Source organism: Vipera ursinii, assembly GCF_947247035.1.
Source record: "Vipera ursinii genome assembly, chromosome: 8".
NCBI classification, from domain to species: Eukaryota; Metazoa; Chordata; class Lepidosauria; order Squamata; family Viperidae; genus Vipera; species Vipera ursinii.
In genome coordinates this window covers 19,615,132-19,628,623 of record NC_139519.1, presented here as the reverse complement: position 1 = coordinate 19,628,623, position 13,492 = coordinate 19,615,132, and the positions used below count along the sequence as shown (strand labels likewise).

The window sequence follows — 13,492 nt, the reverse complement described above, 5'->3', positions numbered from 1 at the left end:
GCAGTTCTCTTCAATACAGCATAAGGATAAAGGTAATCAAAATGATGTATGAAATTTGCAGGCCGCCAAAGGTTTCATAACTTCTGGAAGGTTACAAGGTTTTGACTTACACAGGTCATTTGGGTCAAAAGGACGAGGTGGATCAGGGTCCCATTCCTCCGTGTCTGTGTCTTCCCCTTCTTCCTCCTCTTCCTCCTCCTCCTCCTCCTCTTCTTCTTCCTCCTCCTCTTCTTCCTCCTCCTCCTCTTCCTCCTCCTCCCCCTCCTCCTCATTTTGCTCTTTTGCTTCCATACCACCCAATGGGTTGTGCAAAGTTTCTAGAGGGCCAGGATCATCCACAGCCTCCATGGGAGGCAATGCTTGGCTGTGAACTGGTATTGACACCTGAAAAACATGGGAGGCGGAGAGGGGGGGGAAATCAGAAATAGTCAGCGTGGAAAAACAATGCAAGTTGTATTTTCTTCTAAAACCTAACATGGATAACAGAGAACCAGAAAACAAGAGGGAAAGAAGTGTCAGGAAGGCTGATAAACAGTTGACTTTAAAAAACATTGAAGCTGATGAGAAAGAACATTGGAGAAGATGCCTTGTTGACATTAAGAGGAGGTTTGAGAAAACTGTAAAACAATTTATAAACAGTGTTATGATGGTTTCAGGTATGGTCAGTTTGCTAAGTTTATGAAATTCACATTGCTTTATTAATTAAGGTGTATAGTCAGGTGCCCGCTCATGCAGATAGATATGCTCTCTTTCATAATAACACAGGGGTGATAAAAATTAAATTTGAAATGAAATGAATAATGGTACAAATATGACATCTTAAATTTCAGAATTTCAGAAATGATAAAATGACGCAGATAAATGTTGTGAAGAAATATGACTGGTGGTCAAATTATGTATTCCAAACTCTTCATCTGAGGTAACACTGGGAACTACTAAATCTACTACTAGAGCCTTGGTGGAGCAGTGGGCTAATGCCTCCTTAAGTAACACCAGCTGCCTGCAATTAGTGCAGGTTCGAGTCCCACCAGGCTCAAGGTTGACTCAGCCTTCCATCCTTCCCAGGTAGGTAAGATGAGGGCCCAGATTGTTGGGGGCAATTAAGCTGACTTTGTAATAATGCCGCTTGGGGGTGTGTGTGAAAGCCCTAATAAGCGGGCATATACATAGAATGAAGGCTACTGCTAAGCTTGTAAGCCGCCCTGAGTCTTCGGAGAAGGGCGGGATATAAATGGAATTAAAATAAATAAATAAATAAATAAATAAATAAATAAATAAATAAATAAATAAATAAATAAATGGAATAAGCGATCCCATCTAGTTTTGGCTCTGATATTCCCATAGCCATCTGTAGCACAAAATGCATCCCTGAACGAATTACTGCTGCAGGAAGATGGACTTTAACAGATTGTCCACTCCTGCTTGCAGCCAGGTCAAGAGCTAACCAAAAAGAGCGCTCTTTTCTCTTCATTTCCATCTGCCTGATCTTCTCAGCAAAACCATCCTGCTTCAGCTTGTGCGATTCAGGATAAGCGGCATCCGCGTTTCAGTGGAAACCGAATCAAAATGGGGGAAAAAATGCACATAGTCCAACTGCTAAAGTCAACTGCAGCTAGTCCTCGACTCACAACAGTTTATTTAGCGATCATTCAAAAAGTTACAACGGCGCCGGAGGGGGGGGAAAAAAAAAGAGGGCCCTTTTCACGCCGATGACCGTTGCAGCATCCCTGTGGACGGGTGATCACAATTTGGGTTGCTTGGCAACTGGCATCCATTTATGACGGCTGCAGCGTCCCCGGGTCACGTGATCATCTTTTGTGCCCTTCGGACAAGCAAAGTCAATGGGAAGGCCAGATTCACTTAACAGCCACGTTACTAACTTAACATTACTCACTTCACAATTGTGGCAATAAAGGGTGCAAAATGGGCCAAAGCTCGCTTAACAACTGTCTCGCTTAGCAACAGAAATTTTGAGCTCAATAGTGGTCGTTAAATCCAGGACTACCTGTACGTACAGGTAGCCTCTTTAAAAGAAAGTTCGTTTACTACGCAGGCTTGACTGATTCGTACTCTATTTAGATTTAGCTTTAGCTAACCTTTTTTGTCATTTTTCCCCTGTGGGCACAACGGCGCACATTAAAAATGAAATTTAGTTACTTGCTGTCAAAGTGTACACGTACATAACACACATTTAAAACATACTATAGACAATATATGTATAGACCTACACCCTTACATATTAGGTAAAGGTTAGGGTTGCACTTATTTGTAAAGGTAAAAGGTAAAGGTTCCCCCGCACATGTGTGCTAGTCGTTTCCGACTCTAGGGGCCGGTGCTCATCTCTGCTTCAAAGCCGAAGAGCCAGCGCTTGTCCGAGGACGTCTCTGTGGTCGTGTGGACGGCATGACTATATGCCAAAGGCGCATGGAACGCTGTTACCTTCCCACCGTAGTGGTCCCTATTTTTCTACTTGCATTTTTATGTGCTTTCGAACTGCTAGGTTGGCAGAAGCTGGGATGAGTAACAGGCGCTCACTCTATTACGCGACACTTGGGATTCAACCCACCAAACTGTCGACCATCTGATTGACAAGCTCAGCGTCCTAACCCACTGAGCCACCGCGTCCCATCCCTTACATATTAGGTAACATATAAATATTAATCACTGTCCATCTTGAATACATAACGGAAGGAGGAAGCTTGAGAGTTCACAAGGTTAATACTGTATGGAACAAAGCTGTGACTGAATCTGGATGTTCTGCTTGGGATACCACAGAGCCCCCTCCTCCCAGAGGGTAACAAGGAAAACGGGTCCTGAAGAAGATGTGTTGTGTCCCAGACAATCTTGCGGACCCTGCTCAAGCAACGCTTATATGCCACGTCCTGGATGCGAGGGAGGGAACTGCCAATGATCTTTTCAGCCATCCTTACCACTCTCTGCCCCACCTTCCTGTCTGAAGCAGGGATGCTTCCAAACCAGACTGTGATGCTGTATTTATGGATTCAAAGGCCTCTCCTTAGACAGGCTTCTCAACACTGTGATCCTGAACTAATTCCTGCCTGCCTGCCAGGAGTAGGCAAGTTGGTTCCTCCCCAGTTATTTCACATTGAACATAGCCCATTGTCCAGAATGATAGAGATTGTAGTTCCAAACATCTGCTCTTATTCTAACGTCTGTTTTTGTCTGCGCAGTAAGTGCAGCCAACAAGACTTTTACTACAGAGCACTCAGGACAAATAAATGTCAAAATTCTCCATTACTGGAACAGCCTAATCTCAGCAATGACTTTAGGCTAATTACCCACAGTGAGAATACATTAAGGAGTTGAGTTTACAAGACCTGCTTGTGCCTCATGAAGAGGATTTACTATTGAGAAAGTGTTTAGCACGGCAGTAATAAGATGAGCTGCAAAAAGAATGCAGAAAGCATTAAATCAGAAAGGGGTTTTAGCAACTTGGTGTATCTCATATTTATTTAATCTTAAAAGGAAGCCACTCAGTTTCTCTGTTCCAACTGTTATTAGTTTGCCATTAAAATGTACCTTGCAACAATCCTGCCTATAATCTTCTCATTCCATATAGCAAAAAAATAAAAAAAAATACTCAATGCACTTAAAGTAGTTAAGAAACAAGTTAATTAATTTTTTGAACTTTTAACAACAAAAAAGCAACCTCATAATCACTAAAAGCCTAATTGGAAAGAACGCTGCACATTTTACATTTTGCAAAAAGTACTTTTAAAAGGTAACGGATCAGGCTGAAGTCAGTATTGTGTGAAGCCGTCCAATAAGAGCTTAAAGAACGAGCTTTGGCAAAGTTCTCAGAAAGTATTTTTAGTTTTGGCTAAGTTTGATAAAATGGCACCTCGAGGAACTTTTCAAGTTATTCTAGGCGTGCGCTTGAGTCCCGTGTACGGCTGGCTGAAGCAACCATAAAAGATCCCCAAATGCTGCTTTCTTAGAACTTCATATTTTGCCAGATGTGTCACCTTGCAAGAATACTAAACAACCCCAGAAGCTTAATTTCCTTTCTGTTTCTATTTGGAGACTTTCAATTGGGGGGGGGGGGGACATTGCTGCAAATCATACAGACTTGCAAAATTGAATAAGGGATAATTTCTTGCCCTTGACAAAATTAGCTTTAGTGGAGAGGCCAACCCAAGACGAAGCTAGCATTACAAATGGCACTTGCCAATTCCAGCATACTATACACACCACTCTTTCAACCCTCTGGGAAGGTAACTAGGCTGGACAAGCCCTGGCAAAGCTTTCACACTGAGAATTCAATCTCAAAGACTAATTACTTGACCTTATTCTAAAGGAAATTACACACTAGTCCATTGCCTTGATGAATAATAATGGGTAGCTCAGATGTGGCAAGGCAAAATGCAAACAATCTATAGCACAGCCAGTAGTAAGATGCCCTGGAAGATGGAGCTTATCACTACTTGGAGGACAATATATGTAGTCCTCAAGTTACAACTTCAATTGAGCCCAACATTTATGTTGCTAACTTTTGTTAAGTGGAAATAGATATTTGTTAAGTCAATCTGGCTTCCCCCATTGACTTTGCTTGTCAGAAAGTCGCAAAAAGGGGATCCCGTGACTTTGCGACCGTCCTAAATAGGGGTCAATTGCCAAGCATCTGAATTTTGATCATGTGACCACGGGGATGCTACAACAGTTGTAAGTGTGAAAAATGGTCATAAGTCACTTTTTTCAGCACCGTTGTAACTTTGAATGGCCATTAAACAGTCGTATGTTGAGGACTAGCCGTATCCTGGGCACGTATGGCTGGAAGCTTGGACTATAAGGGACATATTTGCTAGTTCAGACATGCAAGCCCTTCATGGTCAAGGCTTGTTTCTGGATTCTGGTTTCTTCAGTTTGGTTTCTAACGTGGTTTAAGGCACTGCTCTACAAGGTATTAATGAACAAGATAACAGACAACTAAAAATAGGGAAGGGAGAAGTCATCAGGAAGAAAAGGAGATAATTTATTGATCCGCTTATAAATTCAGCCAGAATTCAGTTGTTAACCAATTTATATGCAAGGCACAACTATCAATGCAATGCTTGCTGCTACAGGCTATCAAGATGCAAGCAAACAAAGTCTTACTACTCTTGTTTCATCCTTTTTACCTATGGTGGGAGGATCAAGACAAGAGACAAGGGACACAACAGAGATTTTCCATCAGCAGAAATATATCTTGTAACATCTGCAGGGCAACAGCTACACTCATAATATGGGAACTATTTGAAAACAGACGGAAGTTCTTTCTCCGAAAATGTTTGGCTGATCAACAGTGCTGACATCTAGGCTAGGTTTTTGAGAAGAGGGATAAGGAAGTGACAAAAATACATTTAGATGCTTAAGAACGACAGGCAGATTAGTCTGTCCAGCCCACAGATTGGGAGACGATATACTGCAAACCAACAACTATTATTCTTCCTAGTTTTGTATTGGTGGATGGGACCGGTGTTCCCCACATTCCCAGCTTGGGATTAGCAGCCTAGCTACATATTACACTCACCATATGGAAAGCATCCACGTTTTTGAGAACTCAAAAGGCTTCTTCCCAACAGCTGACAGTGGTTGGAAGTTGAAGGTGCCCCATTTGAAGTCATACTAAAAAGGAAAGAGACATTCTAAGTTATCTCAGTCATCTAATTTCCTCCAGCAGTTGGAGCATGGGGACTATTAGATGAATGAGATTAGCAATAACCATGAAAGTCACAAGATCACGAGATCTCTTTCTATCTCAGTATGACTGTGGCAAGGGGGAGACATGCCAAAACCAAATGATGAAGCCAGTTTTGGTTTAACACAGGGTATGAACCCATCCCTAATAGTTGGTAAACCATAGTTTATAATTTAATGTATGGTTGTGAAATTCTCAAAAAAAAAACCCAACAATTTAATATGATATGTGAACATGGCCTGTGGTCAACACCAACCAGTTTCTTTGTCTGGAACAAGCCTTCGAAAACTGCTATCTTTGATTGAGGGCAGCCCAAGGATAAGAACAGCAAATCTTTAAACTACCATATTGTTACTTTGGAGGAGCACGCAAACACGGCTAAACATGTTCAAACTACTTACGGTCAAATGCAGAATACTGAAGTGAGAGCCAACTCATTTCATCAGCCACTAACACAGCTGTCAAGTTATTTGTCAACTCTACAACGAAACCCCCCCCCACCTCAAAAGGGTTGAATCTTAACCTGCGTCTCTGTTCCTTTCACAGGAACTGCTTTCTCCTTAGAGGGGTCAGACCGTCAACTCTACAACGAATCTGGCTGCAACCATCTTTGTTGTTCTAGGTTGCCAGAGAAGAGGGAGGGGGTATGAAGTATTTTTGCTAGTCTAAACATGAATAGATCCCCCCCCCCCGGGAACCAAGGTCATTTCCATACTGTAGTGAAGAAGGAGGGACGTCTTACAAGAAAGCCCGCCATGTAGTTCTATTGGAGAATGTGATTTATGGCTAACTTGAAGGGTGGGACCTATTACACTAAGTTACTCTGAACCTTTGAGCGGGGGGGAATTTTAGATATTTTTATTTTATTTATTTTAATTCCATTTATATCCCGCCCTTCTCCGAAGACTCAGGGCGGCTTACAAGCTTAGCAGTAGCCTTCATTCTATGTATATGCCTGCTTATTAGGGCTTTCACACACACCCCAAGCGGCATTATTACAAAGTCAGCTTAATTGCCCCCAACAATCTGGGTCCTCATTTTACCTACCTGGGAAGGATGGAAGGCTGAGTCAACCTTGAGCCTGGTGGGACGCGAACCTGCAGTAATTGCAGGCAGCTGGTGTTACTTAAGGAGGCATTAGCCCACTGCTCCACCAAGGCTCTTGGTTTCACCTTTGACCGTACCAACATCAAGTATCCAATAAACATGTTCTTTGAGGAAATCTTGTACCTCGGAGTTCTGATTTATTTGGTTCCATCAGTCGGAACCTTGACATTATTCTCATTAAGAATTCTCCATATAATTGTTTTCCGTGTGGCTTAAAAACTAAAAGCGTCCCATATTTTGCTGTTTTAGTCTTCTGATCTTCAGAGAGACAAGGAATTAAATAAGAAGCTACTGCTTTTCTCAAATATATTCTATTCTTTTCTCTTTTTGCATTATCCAGCCTTTACATCCCACAGCTCTCAATTTCATGCTCCTTCTAGTCAATTTCACACTACTGAGCACATCAAGCAAAAAAAACCACAACAACACTACTTTATACTAGTCACATCAGGAAATAATTGGGTTTATTAGCCTTTATATTATATTCCAAATAAAAAGTGAGATATATGGGTTCAGCCCATATATAAAAAAGCTATCTTTCAAGTGCTGTACAAGAATTTATAAAAAATAGTAATTTGTGTTTATAATTTAAATCAAAGATCATGGTTTCAGAAGGGGAAGCCTGGATTAAGTACGGTAATATAAATAAACATAAATATAAATAACCTTTGAACTAAAATTTCAGTAATAAAGGACTTCCACTAAAGGACTTTCCATTGATCTTTTAATGCTATTAGTCAGAGAGATTAAAAGAAATTTTGTTTAATTTTAATTTCCATAACAACATATAAGTTTCTTATGACAAGTGAAGTTGATAGGATTGAACCAGCATGATTTATGTTATACATCCTGCACTAATTTCATTTCCATTCTGTAATTAGTATTAGGTGCCTTGAGTGCTCTATAGATTGAAGGGTGGACAATAAATAAATAGATGAAGCAGGCCATGATTAAAACTGATTAATTAGGCTGGCATGCATGAGATACGATGGCTACATTCATACAACTTTAGTAATCTACTATTTGTTTAATCATAATTTTCTCAATCCAGCATAGCACACTGACCCTTAAACAAAGAAAAGTGGCTGGGTAACAAATTAAATGGCCACCTGTAGCTCAGCACATTGTTCAAACCTAGCCAATACTATTGTAGTGATAATCACAAGTAATAGAACTTCTTAGCACTGATGATGTTACCTAGTTGGATAATGAAATGTCTACAAGAAAACCAGCATGCTCAGAGCATCAAGGACTCCATAGGTCTCCTCCTCCTCCTCTTCCTCCTCCTCCTCCTCCTCCTCTTCCTCCTCTCCCCTGCAAACCCCACTCCCTTCAAGCATTGATGTTACCTAGTCTAGGTAATGAAACATCTGCAAGAAAACAACCATGCTCGGAGAGCACCAAGGGACCTCATTTCAACCCTGAGCTACAAATATTCTCCTTTGTTGATGAAATCAGATGAAGGCTAACTCATTTCATCCTTGTTTGGGGCAGGCCTTCCTCTTCAATGGCTGCTTATAATCAAGACTGCAAATAGCCAGCACGGCTCTAATATTTTCTACTTTTCTCTTTAAATAAGCATGTACCATACTATCCTGATTGTGTTTTGCCTTCATTCCTTTGATATGTCACTTAGGAGTAGCTATACATTACATTTCAATCCATAATCAAAAATGTGGAAACCCCCCGCAGCCTGTATGTACTATTTATGACTGTGAAACAATACAGTTGGGAAAGTACTAGCATGGCTTCTGGAACCCTTCCTATCCCATCTACCAATGGTGACCGTAGGAAGAACTGGAAATATTGTGTGTGTGTTTATATCGTGTATCCCGTTTCTCCTTTCCCCTCTCTTGCAGCTGTTATGGAACCCCGGAGTGGGCTATATGAATTCTTTATAACAATAGCATTTAGCTTTATACAACTGCCCCATAGCACTTTACAGCACCCCACTGGGCAGTTTACCATGTAAACATTGTTTGCATATTGCCCCCAACATTTTACCGACCTCAGAAGGCTGAGTCAAGCTTGAGCCCCTTGAGGATCGATCTCCAGGCTGTGAACAGAGTTCACCTGCAGTACTGCATTCTAACCACTGCACCACCAGGGCTCCTTATGCCATAAGAAGAAATGTTGAGATTTAGAACAAAAGAGTGGCCAAATTTAGGAATTTGCCCTGCCTATCAAACTAAACCTTTTCCAGTATGTTTATCTCAGCTCACTCCAGCAGAGATCTCATTCATTCTCAAATGTACTGTAATTGTTCTTTTGTTGGCTTTTCCTGCCACATCAAATGAGAATAGATGACTTCAGCCTGAGGAAGAACCAGAAATGAGGGGGTGCGTGCATGCGTGTGTGTGTGTGTGTGTGTGTGTGTGTGTGTGTGTGTGAGTGTGTATTTATTAGCAAGATTTGTCTCCAAGAAACTCAAAGGATGCATTTATAAATCAAGGAAATGGTTAAGCCTTACCTGCTGCGTATCAGCATCTTGCTGAATGTAGGTGACTTGGGATGGGTCTGTAAAAAGAGTCTTAAAAAATAAGTTAAGAAGGATTAAAATAATTTCAATATTCTTTGGATATTGGAAGTTTATATAAAAAAAGAAGTACTGTTGCTAAGGAATTGACACTGGATGAATGCCTCTTTCAATTTTTTGATAACGCCATATACCTTTGCCACTGTGGTGAACTCTCAATATTCTATACATTCATATGAAAATACATTTTGTTTCAGCTTCTAAACATCAACTGAGTTTGCCAAAGTGTTAGAGAACGTTAGACAGCAGCTTTTATCTAGAAAGCACTAATGTATATTTCAAAGCATAGCTATAAATATTTGAAATTTAAGACTGAAGGCAATCGCATCACAAGTTGCATGGCGATTTAGCCCAGGCGTATAAAATGACGTCATTCAAAAATGAATTTTGTTTAAAAAAATAAGCTGATCCACACAGCCTGACGTTTTATGAATAGCACATAATGCGTTTAATTTTTTTTTAAAGGTAAAAGTTGCTAGATTTGTACAGTCTTTTCAAACAAGGACATTCCCTAAACACTTATTAAGATAGGTTTCTCTGAAAGACAGTTTGTCAGCCATCCCATTATTGTACAAATGCACTGGTGTATTCTACAGCCGGGGTCTCCAAACTTGGCAACTGTAAGACTTGTGGACTTCAACTCCCAGAATTCCCCAGCCAGCCATGTGGGAATTCTAATTCTAACTCTAATTCTGAGAGTTGAAGTCCACAAAAGTCTTAAGGTTGCCACGTTTGGAGATCCCTGCCCTACAGTAATGGGTTTCCCAGTTCATAAGAGCCAACTAAAAAGCCTAACAAGGCTGTCTTATGTCCTATGTAAATAGGGTAAGGGCCTAGTTTAGTGGTAGAACAGCCACTTTGAATGAAAAATATTCAAGGCCTGGCCTCCCCTAGAAAGAATTTGCAGCAGAAATCCTGGAAAGCACAATGCAGACACCAGCTGCATTCAGAAAACGCTGACTTGCCAGACTCATCTGAACTCGTTTCAATCCAGAACGTTGGTTAAATAAGTTTAAGTTTAAGTTTATTATTATTATTTATTATATATATAATAAATAATTCAATGGGTTGTTGGGTTAATTCCATAAGCAATGATTAAACATGGATGTTGAATTTTAATCAGTATTAAGTCATCCAATCCTACTACTCGGTTTATGATAGCTAGTCTTCTCTTTTTCTCTCAATAAATCTGAATCATTAACCATATTACCTTTATCATGCATAGCACACAAAACTTGCCTAGAGGATGCACAGCAATCCAAGATAAAAGGACATTTAAAGCCACAATTTTAAATCATTAGATTTAAAAAATTTCCAAATGTAAGCTAACACACTGTTAGAAGCAACTATGCTTTGGTGAACTCATTACTGGCAGTTCTTCCAACTTGATGCACCACTAATGACTCAGGAAACAGTATGTTAAGCACCTTCCCTTTGTCTGCCAATGCCATGATGGCTGAAATTAATTTTTCCTGCAGTTTCACAAAAGCAAAATGGACAGGCTGCCTATTCAAAAGCTACCGGCTGCTTTTATTTACAACATCTTTGCCGTTATTTGGAGTGAAGAGGAAGGATTATGCATAGCTAAGAGCTCTTAGGATCCAGAAAGCTGTGTAGGTAGCTGGCCCTCGTCCTAAATGACATTATAACTCTCAGCAGTCATGAATAAGCAGAACACTGGTGGGGAATGGGGAAAAAAAATCACTTGCCTGAGTGGCTTCCACAGGATGGATGTAAACTAATGTGTGCTCTGAAGTATCTACAGAAGTGTAAGATGTGCCATCAGCTGTGTAGACCACTTGCTGGGAAGGACGATCTTGGTCATCACTGTACACAATCTGTGCCACTGTTCCATTTTCAGGGACAAAGTGCACCTGGAAGAGTATGGGAAGGAAGAAAATGTTTGTAAGAAGAGGTAGAGATGATAGATAGATAAAAGATAGATAGATAGATAGATAGATAGATAGATAGATAGATAGATAGATAGATAGATAGATAGATACGGTGGGTGGGTGGGCAGGTAGAGAGAGAGAGAAGGTAGGTAGATTAGATGGATGGATGGATGGATGGATGGATGGATGGATGGATGGGCGGGCGGGCAGGCAGGCAGGCAGACAGACAGACAGACAGACACAGAGAGAAGAGGCAGTTTGGTGCGTTAGTTAAAGATGCTGGCCTAGACTGTGAGTTCTAGTCCCAACTCAGGCTTGAAAGCCGGCTCAGTGATTTTGGGCCTATCACCAGGAGACGGTGAATTCTAGTCCTGCCTTAGGCACGAAAGCCAGCTGGGTAACTTTGGGCCAATCGCCAGGAGACGGGGAGTTCTAGTCCCACCTCAGACATGAAATCTGCCTGGGTGATTTTGAGCCAGTCACACTCTCTCAGCCCAACTCACCTCACGTGGCTGTTGTGGGGGAAAAAAATATGAGGAAAAAGTAATAATATATATGCTTGCTGCCTTGTGTTACTTATAAAGTAATAAAGGCAGGATGAAAATTTAATAAATAAATAATATGTAAAAGTGTACCGGACACAGCTATCCAAGTCGAACAGATAAATAGGGCAAACATAATCCAATGCCTTTGAATGGGAAAGTCCAACAAACAGAGTTCCTTTTTTACGAAACCGGGAAAATATAAGGTCCAGTCCAAAACTCTCAGCTGTTTCTGACATTTTTTAGCTAAGCTGAAAAATCGCCACGATTCAAATACAGTAATCAAAGCCCTTTCTTAGGGAAAACTGAATATTAGGAAATTTCACAGCATCAAGTGAAGCTTTGAATCAATTGTTGAACTTCCAAAAAAACGAACAAACCGTGATGCACATCCAATGAAAATCCATCTCCCACCTTCCTCAAAAAAAAATCAATTCAAAATATGTGTTAAACTAGTTCAGAAAAACCCAATTCATAGACAGACTCATAAAGTTTAATAAGGAAAGAATTCTATAATCACTTTGGGTTACCTGAGTAGTGTCCTGGTCCTGCTCAACTGATTCAGACCACACTTGAGCAGTTTCCGCTTTCAAATCCATATCATCTTGGCTATGGGTCTCCATCCTGGGGTAGTTAATCATGCAACTAAGCTTGTCTGGAGAGATTCATAGGTATGTTGTACCTTAAATCAATGCACTATAATCTGTAACAGAGCAATGACAGAAAAGAAAATTGTCGAAGTACAGCACATCTAGCATTCAGCATAAAGCTGTGATGCTTTCCTATTACCATGTATGTATAAGGAAGAATCTCTGCAGGATCCAATCTGAGTCAGTCACCAGGACCAGAGGTTTAGCCTTCCAAGCTTTGGGACTTGCGCCCAGGGAGTGTTATATGGAGAAGTTCCCCGAGATGGGCTCCAGCACAAGTCCGAAAGCTCGGAAGACAAAATCTTTGGTCCTGGTGACTGACTCAGATTGGGTCCTGCAACATTATCCTGGACCCGAAGTTGCTTTTTCACGAGGCATCTGGACTTGTTTTTCTTTGAAGACGTTTTGCTTCTCATCCGTGAAGCGGAAGAAGCTTCTTGGATGAGAAGTGAAAAAGCCTTCAAAGAAAAGCAAGAAAGCCCAGATGCCTCGTGAAAAAGCACCTTTGGGATAACTATGACCTGGGTGACTGAGAATCTCCATAGACATTAACCCGGGACACGTATATTCACCTTCATTTGTGGAAGAAACTCTGTCACACGCAAAGACACAAGTAAGAATCAAGCTCCTTGATTAATACAGGAGAGGTTAACCCTTTTTTTAAATAGATACTATTAAGCTGAACAGGAGACCATAACTGGGCTCATTCCTTCTGCTGGAAAGTTATTTTTTATTATTTTTATTTTATTTTAATTCCATTTATATCCCGCCCTTCTCCAAAGACTCAGGGCGGCTTACAAGCTTAGCAGTAGCCTTCATTCTATGTATATGCCTGCTTATTAGGGCTGTCACACACACCCCAAGCGGCATTATTACAAAGTCAGCTTATTGCCCCCAACAATCTGGGTCCTCATTTTACCTACCTCGGAAGGATGGAAGGCTGAGTCAACCTTGAGCCTGGTGGGACTCGAACCTGCACTAATTGCAGGCAGCTGGTGTTACTTAAGGAGGCATTAGCCCACTGCTCCACCAAGGCTCTTGGTGCTAACTAAGATCTGAAATCTAAA

General features: G+C 40.9%; 1 protein-coding gene across 3 annotated transcripts in view; it reads right to left on the bottom strand.

The window, feature by feature from the left end:
- The window catches only part of PRDM10 (PR/SET domain 10), a 43,379-nt gene that overhangs the window by 20,923 nt on the left and 8,964 nt on the right, over window positions 1-13,492 (bottom strand). For all 3 annotated transcript variants that reach the window (XM_083368611.1, XM_083368612.1, XM_083368610.1), the window contains 4 exons: window positions 12,306-12,478; window positions 11,051-11,215; window positions 9,276-9,335; window positions 111-384 (listed from right to left, as the gene is read on the bottom strand). In XM_083368611.1, coding sequence (XP_083224737.1) covers window positions 111-384; window positions 9,276-9,335; window positions 11,051-11,215; window positions 12,306-12,416 — 610 coding nt within the window. In that variant the 5' untranslated portion in view covers window positions 12,417-12,478. The remainder of the gene's footprint in view (window positions 1-110; window positions 385-9,275; window positions 9,336-11,050; window positions 11,216-12,305; window positions 12,479-13,492) is intronic.